Source organism: Brachycentrus maculatus, unplaced genomic scaffold (genome assembly GCF_059751285.1).
Source record: "Brachycentrus maculatus isolate JH-2025_06_01 unplaced genomic scaffold, ASM5975128v1 h1tg000509l, whole genome shotgun sequence".
Taxonomy (NCBI): Eukaryota; Metazoa; Arthropoda; class Insecta; order Trichoptera; family Brachycentridae; genus Brachycentrus; species Brachycentrus maculatus.
The window spans coordinates 163,237-175,282 of NW_028281255.1; the positions used below are offsets into that span (position 1 = coordinate 163,237).

The 12,046-nt window shown below is 30.4% G+C and overlaps 1 protein-coding gene and 1 long non-coding RNA gene across 2 annotated transcripts in view; one reads left to right on the forward strand and one right to left on the reverse strand.

The window, feature by feature from the left end:
- The window catches only part of Cpsf160 (cleavage and polyadenylation specificity factor subunit 1), a 37,233-nt gene extending 32,364 nt beyond the window's left edge, over positions 1-4,869 (forward strand). The window contains exons 24-28 of the mRNA XM_088272562.1: positions 786-900; positions 1,274-1,408; positions 2,746-2,875; positions 4,098-4,203; positions 4,470-4,869. Of these exons, the coding sequence (XP_088128688.1) occupies positions 786-900; positions 1,274-1,408; positions 2,746-2,875; positions 4,098-4,203; positions 4,470-4,550 (567 nt within the window). The 3' untranslated portion in view covers positions 4,551-4,869. The remainder of the gene's footprint in view (positions 1-785; positions 901-1,273; positions 1,409-2,745; positions 2,876-4,097; positions 4,204-4,469) is intronic.
- A 21-nt stretch (positions 4,870-4,890) lies between these two features.
- LOC148301877 (uncharacterized) overlaps positions 4,891-12,046 on the reverse strand; it is a 164,223-nt gene continuing 157,067 nt past the window's right edge. The window contains exons 3-4 of the long non-coding RNA XR_015838743.1: positions 6,627-6,736; positions 4,891-5,257 (exon numbers count right to left, since the gene is read on the reverse strand). This is a non-coding gene — a long non-coding RNA (uncharacterized LOC148301877). The remainder of the gene's footprint in view (positions 5,258-6,626; positions 6,737-12,046) is intronic.

Sequence of the window (12,046 nt, forward strand, 5' to 3'; positions counted from 1 at the left end):
GTATGACTCCATTAGGAATGACGATGTGAGGAGAAGAACTCAACAGCCCCCCATACTGGAAGTCCTGAAGATGAGAAGGTGGACATGGTTGGGACATGTCCTTAGAATGCCACCTGAGAGCATCAACCCCTCATATCTCTTCTTCCAACCCCGAGGATTCCGGCGCCCCGGAAGGCCGCTGACGACCATTCACAGACTATACTCAGCGGAACTTCGAGACGCCGGACTGACCTGGGAGGAAGCCAAGGAGATGGCGCGTGACTGAGTGACTTGGAGACGTCTCGTGTTGGCCATATGCTCCACCTAGGGAGCGAACATGGAAAGAAGAAGAAGAATTTGAAAGCTTCTAAGGATTCTGTATATCTGCATAGAAAACAAAGGCTAGTGTCCGCCTCTGTAGTGTAATGGTTAGCACGCTCTGCTACCGTACTAGAGGTCCGTCCCGGGTTTGATTCCCAGGGGGAGTTAAACAAATATAAGTGATTTTTTCACTCTAATATTTATTCAATACTACCCTAGACTGGTATCTGAAGCGGAAAGCTGATCAGCCCTCCGCTTCCCAGTGTTCAGTTAACCTATAAGCCAAAGAGCCAGATATGCACATTACAACAATAAAAAAAAACATTATAGCCAAATCTATTATTTTAAAGATTACAAAAAATATAGAGTAAGTGACATTTATAATATTTAAGTTATTTAATTAAAATTTATTTATGGGGGATTTCAATCCCCCTGTTCGAGCCGACTAGGTTAATTTATGTCTTAAATTTGTTAATTTTCTCTAGGTTTATGACATGGAGTTCCTGATAGACAACACAAACTTAGGATTTTTGGTGTCAGAGTCTGAAGGCAATTTTGTGATGTTCAACTACCAACCGGAGGCGAGAGAGAGTTTAGGAGGTTTGTGCTTGATCCGTATTCTCAACTTTATCCAAACACCATTGTACAGAATTTCAATTAAATTTTTTGATGTTTATTTTTACCTTGACCAGTAATATTGCAAGCTTGTTCTGAGGGTATCAGCATCCCATTTTATAACATGACATCAAAATTCTTTGTCTTTTTAAACAGTAGTTCAACAAATTGTTTGCAGGAAACATTTAAAAGCTTCTTTTACATGCTGTTGGTAGAGAGCGAGAGACGCTTATAACCGTTCTATTTGGTCACTTCTGGTAGAGCGCGAGAGACGCCAAAAACATTGTAAAAAAATTATTTATATTTTAAGTCTTTTGTTTACCTATTGACACTATACTTTGTGTTGTTTTTCTTCTAGGTCAGAGGTTGATCCGCAGAGCCGACTATCATCTCGGCCAGAAGGTGAACTGCATGTTCCGGATCGCGTGCCGTCCCCAAGAAGATGAACCCACCCAACAATATAGCAAAGAAAAGAGGCACTGCACGATGTTCGGTAAGACCCAATGTTGTAGTTGGAAATTTTAAACTTGTGCTAGCGCAATGAATTGTATACATATGATGACCTAACGACCCACCTAATGACACCTTCTTGAGATCGTCTTTCATAATTCTTTTGTAGGATGTTATTATTAATTATAATTGTTTTAAAAATTTAAGCATTTTTTTTTGTATGGATATTTCACTGAACTTTCCATTTACATGGTAGATATACTCAATGCGATACTGTATAAAAAAGTAAACTAAAATTTGCTGTATAGGTCTTCTTGTGTAAGAATTAATTCAGTGTATCAAAAATTTAATTCAGTTTTGCTTATTATGTTTTAATTTTAAAAAAATATTTTAAAAATATCAAAGGATACAAAAATGGTTCATTATCACTGTAAATGTTCATTATCAGTATAAGATCAACCTTTTTATGCACATATTTAGTATGACACTGCTTTCATCACTTGTCCTGAGAGTAATATTTCTGTCTCAATTTTCAGATTTACTGGATTAAAACATAAATCAATTATCAATCGCTGTTTATTTTTCTTTTTGTGAGTTCCTTGTATGACTTTTTATCACTGTGTGATTTAAAACTCTATTGACCAAATATATGCTTTTAGAACTTTCAATTCCAAGGTATTGCTCTCATTTCAACCCATTTCAATGTATTTATTGTAACTGCAGACAGTTGGTAGAATTCCATATTGAATTGTTGGGTAATATACCCAAAATTAAACAAGGTTTGTTGGATTGAATTCTACATTTATTTATGTATATGTTAATGTGTGACGCGTTTCATCTTCTTAAGACATTATCAAACACTCAGATAATGTTTAATAATGTCTTAAGAAGATGAAACGCGTCACGTATTACCATATTCATAAATAAATGTAGAATTCAATCCAACAAACCTTGTGTAATTTTGGATATATTACCCAACACTTCAATGTGTTTTTTCTAGCCTTTCTACAGTAAACCCCCTCATAATTGACATAATACCCCTTTATCGCAGGGAATTTTATAAGGGATTTATGTTTTAAATTTTACTTTTACATTTTAACTAGCGGAAATTACTATAATTAGTCATTTAAAATTGATCGAGCGGAAATTACTATAATTAGTAATTTAAAATTGACATACAATTTAAAAACATTAACTTCCCTATAACGTCCCATCTGATAACGTGATATCGGATGGGACGTTATAGGGACATATCTCAGCGTTATAGGGGGGTTTACTGTATTTCATTGTCTTTTGTTCTAGCCTATCTATTTTATTTTTACAACTGGTATGAAGATTCAGATAAATGATCTTGGTAATAATCAAATGACTTCTTTGCAGCAACTTTGGATGGTGGGCTTGGATATATACTGCCGATATCGGAGAAGGTGTACCGTAGGCTTCTCATGTTGCAAAATGTCATGAACAATTATTGCTGTCATCTCGCGGGATTGAATCCTAAAGCATACAGGTGATATATCTTTATTTATATATTTTTCTCTAGTTTTTATGAAAATGACCTTCAGAATGGAGGTTAAATCTCCAGAGAGAGATAAATACCTATAATAATATAAATAAATATAAAAATAAAAATAAAACATGAAAAATACATGAATGTGTCGGGTTGTGGTCCTGTGGGTAGTGTCGCGGACTCTTAAGTCAGAGTTTCTTGGTTCGAATCCACTCTACCACAATTTGATACCTATTTCTACTATTGAGCCGCTTAGGCTCACAGAAATAAAATAAAAATAAACTGCATACTTTTTTAACAGTAATTAGAAGTTGTCAGAAGCATAGATAAAAGCAGAGTGAACACTGTTGAAATGGATGACGAGAGAATGGCTAAGAGAGTATATTTGGCAAATGTAAATGGGAGAACTGAATGTGGACTGCCAAGAAAGTCTTGCCACAACCAAATCAATAAGAACCTAAGTTCCAGTTTTGTCGAAAGCCTACATAACCGGAGGACATGTCGATTTGATGATTGTGTACATATACTTTAGACCTCAAAAAAAATTGGTATATCGTATTCATATAAAAACTGTCTCTCCCAAATTAGTTTATGGAAATGTTTTATTTAGTAAGAATTTATGTATTTCTATTTTATTTTTATAATTGGATTGTAATCATAAATAAATGTTTGCAAGAAGAACAAAGAGACGCAGTTCATGGACTTTCAAAAGTTTACAATATTGTCCCCACCACATTCAACTCCTTTAAAATAGTATAAGGGTGGAGGACTAATATTTTTGTGCTCAGATTAGCTAATTTTTCAAGCTTAATACGTCGCGCTCGCTCTTTGTCCTTTAGTTTTCAGTACTGAGTATTATTTGATCGGTTTGGTGACGTGTTTTCTTTGTGTTTATACTCAGTACTGTTAAGAAGCGAAACATCGTGCTTCACTCAATTTATTGACGTCGCTTTGCTCTTCTCGTCCTGATAATGTTATAGTTTTGGCTTAATAAATAATTGATCTTCATTTGTGCATTTCTATCTTCTTCATCATCAGTGTTCCAGTACTATTAGTCGTAACAAAAACATTAAATAATTCCCTCTTTCTGAGGGTAAAAATACCCTTCTCGTCCTTAAGCATCAATTGACCGAATGGGTAGAAATACCTTTGCCGTCCTTAGTGTGTTATCTATACAGTGATAATGTAATAATGTAATATTTTTTTTATCCTTTTTTTTAAGGACCTACAAATCTTCCAAGAAGTTGCCCGGAGGTCCTGCAAGAGGAATCCTGGACGGAGACTTAGTCAGCCAATTCCTGCATTTACCCGAGCACGAGAAGTGTGAGGTAAGACATATCTTTCCATAGAAACAAAATTGCCACAACTCGAAAGTGAAATGAGAATATGGACCTTGGATTTTTTCTGCAGTTGGGATGTAAAGATGCCTACCCAAACGAGGCATGTACTCATGCCATGGAATTTCCACCCTAAAATCTTAACGAAAATAATAAAAAAATGTCTGAAAGTCAATAAACTTGAGAAAAAAGAATCTTGAGCAATAATAAATTAAATTTTAAATTTTAAATTTAATACATACATATTTTGTTTTCAGATTGCAAAGAAAATTGGCACCAAGGAAGAAGAAATATTCTCAGACCTTGTGGAGATTGAACGACTGACTGCACACTTTTAGTTTAATTTCAATCAATTCAGTAGTCATTTGGCAGAAGAGAATATTTTTTTAAAAAATATTAAAAAGGATGTTATGTTGACTGTTGCTAGCAAAGAAGGTAAAGAAGTAAAAAATTACCTATGTACCAGATTTAATATTTTATATTATAAGATTTGGACTGCGTTGATCCAATGCAGTGCCCTATGCACTGTTCGTATGCAGATAATTATCTAAGAAGGGATATAATTTTTTTAAAATTATCTCTTCTGCTATATGACTACCGTTATTGTAAACATTATTTTTGTAAGATAAGATGAAGTAATAAAAAAATGTAAAATCACGTTTTCTTTTTTTACTCCTTTAATATAATAGGCTAACAAAATTCTGGCAAGATACATATATATGTATTCGAAGTATCCCACTCAAACAGTTGAAAAGTTATAGACACAAATTCTTTAACAAATAAGAGTTTAAACTTTTAAAATATACAATATATCGGTGCAACAAATTATACTTTAAACTGCATAATCTTTTTTGGGTACTGTGCAATAATGCTGATAGGATTTGCATGGTATTGATAGGGACTTCTCGGACACTTATATCCCAAGTCATCCTCTTACTTCAACGTAAAGCGGTTGTGCGAGTTCCGGACAGATTGATAGCCATTCCGGAGACATCTGACCATTTGTTCTGATGCAGGCGTTGGCGCATTGAAGAAGATCTACTCTCTGTTAAAAAAGAAAAGAAAAGTACATTTGATTTATCGTAAGGCTTTTTAAACCATTGGAGTTTTGAGAATCGATTTATCAACTCTGCTATACTTTGTCAAAAGAACGGCCGTCAATATACCAAGACAGGCGCCGTGGCTTAGTTGGGTAGATGCTTGACTGCAAAACTGACATCGCGGGTTCAATTACTGTCAATTTCAAAATAAATTCAAGAAATATTTATATTCAATTGGTCCGGGTGTTTGTGATGTTTTTCGCGTTAACCTTCCCTTTTCTTATATTTTGTCCGCCTCCGTAGTGTAATGGTCAGCGCGCTCGGCTACCGTTCTGGAGGTCCCGGGTTCGATTCCCAAGGGGGGTAAAAATAAGTAATTTTTTCACTGTAATATTTATTCAATATTACCATGGACTGGTACCTGAAGCGGAGGGCTGATCACCTTTCCTTCATGTGTAAACGATCAAGATAACACTGCGTTTATATGATGCAGTGTCCTTATGCACCATTGGGGTGCGGATAAGGGTTTTTTATTATTTTTATATTCTTATATTTACTACATTTATCCTACATGCAGACAAGCCTCTAAAAGTAGAGGCTTTGCAGGTTATTCCTTTAAAAATAAATAAAAGAAACAAAATGACATCAGTGTATTTTGTCAATCCAGCTGGAAGGCTGAGCTGCAGCATGTGCATTCCTAAATTCCTGATTCTTCAATAATATTCACAAATAAACAAATTCAACTAATTTTTAGTGAAAACTAGAAATATTAGATGAATGCATATGTAACTTCTGTTTTTTGCTAAATTTAACCATTTTTTTCAATATCAAAGAGAAATTATTTTAATTAATACATTACATTGATCAAAATAATTTATTAAATTACAAAATAACAAGGAGAGTGTTATATTACCATTCCACAAAGTTAACAATCCTTCTAATATACATTATTTATGTACTAGGTATAAATTATTTTACCTAAACCTTTTAATAATCCCTTAACTGGGTTCTTATAGCTAGATAGGGTCCGGGGGTGAGTTATCGTGTTCTATCAAAAGATCTCCGCCTCCGTAGTGTAATGGTCAGCACGCTCGGCTACCGTACTGGAGGTCCCGGGTTCGATTCCCAGGGGGGTTCAAATAAATATAAGTGATTTTTTCACTCTCATATTTATTCAATATTACCTTGGACTGGTACCGGAAGCGGTGGGCTGATCACCTTTCCTTCATGTGCTAACGATCAAGATAACACTGTATTTATATGATGCAGTGCCCTATGCACCATTGGGGTGCGGATAAGGGTTTGAATGAATGAATGGATTAAAAAATGAGAAGGGAAATTCATGAATATTTATATATTTTAAATTATCATTACCCAATCGCAGTAATCACAGGTGTAGATGCAGTTGTCTGTAGGGTGCATCGGTGAAGGTATCTCGTTCCCACATGCATATTGCATTGTCATCAGCATCGTTGCCAACAGTGCTATAAATAAATAAATAAAAAAACTGATAAAGATCATAATACGTTAATTTTAAATATTAAAATCAATTGCAAATTTTTAGGGTCCACTAATTTGTATATTTAATTTCTAAAAAAAAAACAGAATAATAAGAATTCGTGATGTTTGTTTCGCCTTGTAAGGGCATCATCAAACGATTGTCACACACACACTTTTTTAAATTAAAAAAAAGGAATAACCCGCAAAGCGTCTATTTTAGATGCTTGCCTGCAGGTAGGATAGTAAGGATAGGGAAGGGAACGTAAATGTGAAAAATACATCACAAACACCCAGACCAATTGAAAATAAATCTTTAATTAATTCATTTTGCAATTGGCAGGAATCGAACCCGTGACACCAGTTTTGCAGTCGACCGTCTACACCCAGGTCACATTTGATGTTATTAAATTAAAAAAAAAAACTTTTTATAAAAGTAAATTGTATTGGCCGGGTGGTTGCATCCATTCATAAAAAACAAAAGATTTTTAAAGGTTCTTACCTAATTTTATCAGCATTATGTATTTATCTTCCTTTGAATTAAGCTTGTGTAACAAATTCTACTGTATGATAATCACTCCTAAGAATGTTATAAAAAAACAGGTAGGGTAAATTACCATATATTATGCCTGTTTTTGACTCTCAAACATGGATATATATATATATATATATATATATATATATATATATATATATATATATATATATATATATATATAAATATATATATATATATATATATAAATATATATATATATATATATATATATATATATATATATATATATATATATATATATAAATATATATATATATATATATATAATATATATATATATATATATATATATATATATATATATATATATATATATATATATATATAAATATATATATTTATATATATATAAATATATATATATATATATACATATATATATATATATATATATATATATATATATATATATATATATATATATATATATATATATATATATATATATATATATATATATATATATATATATATATATATATATATATATATATATATATATATATATATATATATAAATATATATATTTATATATATATAAATATATATATATATATACATATATATATATATATATATATATATATATATATATATATATATATATATATATATATATATATATATATATATATATATTTATATACATATATATATATATATATATATATATATATATATATATATATATATATATATATATATATATATATATATATATATATATATATATATATATATATATATATATATATATATATATATATATATATATATATATATATATATGTATATAATATATATATATATATATATATATATATATATATATATATATATATATGTATATAAATATATATATATATATATATATATATATATATATATATATATATATATATATATATATATATATATATATATATATATATATATATATATATATATATATATATATATATATAATATATATATATTTATATATATATAAATATATATATTATATATATATATATATATATATATATTTATATATATATATATATATATATATTTATATATATATATATATATATATATATATATATATATATATATATATATATATATATATATATATATATATATATATATATATATATATATATATATATATATATATATATATATATATATATATATATATATATATATATATATATATATATATATATATATATATATATATATATATATATATATATATATGTATATGTATATATATATATATATATATATATATATATATATATATATATACATATATATATATTAATTTGATTGGGGGTCCTGTTAATATATATATATGTTTATATATATTGACAGGACCCCCAATAAAATTTTTATAAACCATAATTTTTTTTTAAAAAATTTGCTAAAAAAACACATACAATATACACTATGATTATTTAATAATAATAAATAAATAACTTGTACATATATATTAAATACATAACATTGCTACCCGAAAGAAAATAAGTGCGATCATTGGGTTCGATGTGAGCTGCAGAGTTTTCATGATTTTATTTTTTATTTAAGTACAATATATTGCTTCAAATATAATGCTTTTTTAAAAATAATTTTTATTAATTCTGTAGACATTTCTACTTTTACAATACAATAATTAATAACGCAGTTCTCTCCAATAAAGAGACTTAGCTCTTGTGTTTGGAGAGGGACTTAAACTTATTATTTATTGTCTTTGTTTGTTGGTAATATAATTTATTTTTATATATATTTTTTCTTTCATCGATATTCAATTTCACTTTCGTTTAACTATTTTCAGTAATCCCGTACGTTTTTCATTTCACGAACGTTTAATATTTACAAAGGAGTGTTTAAATCGAAACACGGGTGGAATTGAATACCGCAATCGACGATAAATTAGCAGTAAACCGCTCCTTCCTTAGTTTTTATTTAGTTGTTGCCCGAATGAAATCCGAATACGGAATACTGAGCGCTTTTTTCTCAATACCGCTTTTATACAAGGGTTAATCATTAAGAGCGTCGCCTTATTCCATATCTGTTTGTGTGGCGTCAGATAACGGGGTGCTTAGTACGGACCCACTCATATGTTATACATATACCAGTCTTTTAGACGACCCATCATGACGTATAGGGATCGAAAGTAGAACGGACACCGTTGGCACAAAAACGCGCTTAGAGTGTCAGAAATGAAGACTCTTCGAGATAGAATAAGAAACGCCAGGATCAGGGAAATATGCGAGATTAAAGATGTCGTTAGCTGGGGAAGGCATCGCGAAGGAGACAATGGTATGCGCATGTGAGGATAATGGAACCATCCAGACTCCCCCCCACATCGCATTGTACGGCCAACCCCATGGTAGATGACTCCCGAGCAGATCACCAAAGAGATGAATCGATAGCTAGGAATCGACATCGCAAGAAAATAATCCCATTTTTTCATTAATTGATCCATTTTATAATTAAACTTTAAATTCGTTTTAAAATCAGTATAAATATTTTATTTTAACTTAATTATAATGTTTCGAAGCTAAGCGCTTCTTTATCGCGGTTGAAACCGGTAGACATTAGAATTAAGTAAGAATAAAATATTTATAGTGATTTTAAAACAAATTAACATTTTAATTATATAATGGAAAATCACAAAGTTAGTGTTTCAAATATAAATTATGATCCATTTTAATGTAAGTTTTTCTTGGTAAATAAATGCCACTATTTCTTAAAATCTGCATTCCACATCAATGATGTGTTTTTTAAAATTAAACACTTGAATATACCACGTTATGAGTTTTATTTATATATACGACTAGTTTCGAAAACTTACAGATGTTTTCGTCTTCTGGTAAAAATTATGTGTAAATATTAAGGGTAATTCTGGTAAAAATTGAAAGTGGTCAGGTTAGGAGTCGTAACAATCGGCGGGTATGTATGAGGAGATGCATGAACGTGGAAGAGGCGAAGAATGTTTGCAAGGACAGAGTGGTGTGACGCTCTATTCTCTCTGCCTACCCCTGCGGTTAGTAAAAAAAGTTAGTTAACTAGTAACTAAAAATTAGTTAGTAAAAATTAAAACTGATTTAATTTTTACCAGAAGATGAAAACATCTGTAAGTTTTCGAAACAAGTCGTATAAGTATATAAATAAAACTCATTAAAGTGGTATATTCAAGTGCTTAGTTAAAAAAAAAAATCAACATATCATTCCACAAAGTTAATGCCAAATCGATAAATAATATCAATGATACGTAATGCATCGAACCACGTGTCACAATAGATTTGAATAAAAAGTGGTATTTACCAAGTAAAATTTAACTTTAAAAATGAAAATTATCAGATAATTCGATTTGTTACCACGCAATCGTGTGGTATTTTCCGATGAAACAGGAGATTATATTAGGACTAAGGGTGAGTATCTTGAAATACAATATGTCGCAATTTGTATTCTGAAACATTGCGCGGGGTATAAAAACAACCCTACAATATTCAGTGCCTTGAATCGTGTATACGATATACAATTTTTGTTATGGTCATAACTGTGAACTTTAGAATTTCAAATTTAAAAATATATAAATTATGAAATATGACATTTAAAATTTTTGTCTCACTAAAAATCTCGGTGAGTGGTTTTTGTATAAAAATAATAAAAGTAAAAATGAGTTACCACATAGTAAATGCAATTAAACAACTTTGTTCTAACCATTTTTTTATTATTAGTACACTTTAACCTACCGGTTTCGACAAGAACCTTCATCATCGGGGTTTATTAAATTCTAAAACATTAAAAATATTAAAATAGGTATTTATAATTCATTACATTCCCTTACCAAAAACTTCCACACACATAGTAAATGCTTTAAATATTAATCATATTGAGAATACATTTAATGTACAACATTTTGAGTGTGTCCAAATACTAGTTCACAAATCTGGATTATCTCCAATTATAGGAGTTTTTAATATTATTTTTTGACATCTCAATATAGATGAAGAAGAATATGGAAGTCTAGGTATTCACGGGGCCAGTTAAACCAGCCAATGACGGTCGTTAAACCCGTAAATGCCTAAACTTCCATATTATTCTTCATCCATGTTGAGACGTCAAAAACTATTTAATTTTATGATCAGCGCATTTGGCTACCGTCTGAAAGTCTCGGGTTCGATTCCTAGGGGGTCATGTAGGAAACAACGAGGTTTTAAGCAGAGCTGGGGAGTTTAGATGCTTACTAAATAAAGTAACACAACAACGAGCCAATGGGTAGGCTATAATATAAGACACCCAGGCCTGCTTCTTACGATTGTGGAAGGAATGTGCGAAGGCATAAACTACAGAAGACGACCCGCTTAACTTACATAGACCAAATTATCTTCGACATGCGTTGTCGCGTTCAACCTACGTTGAAGAAACGAGCGGAGGATAGAGACGGCTGGAGACTGACCATGAAAGAAGCAAACCAACCATCACAAATATCAAAACACACGAAGAAGAAGTACGGAGGGTTAAGGAGGTGAATAACTGCGTATGTAGTATTTATTATACAATTTTAGTAGTGTTGTTGTCAATCATGGGTGGAATTGGTGAATATTTCACGTGTGTAAAATGATCACTTAACCAGCCTGTGACAGGTCATAAGCCCTGTAAATACCCAGACATCCATGTTCTTTTTATCTATGTTGAGATGTCAAAGTATGAAAATAACAAAGTGGAGATAATAAA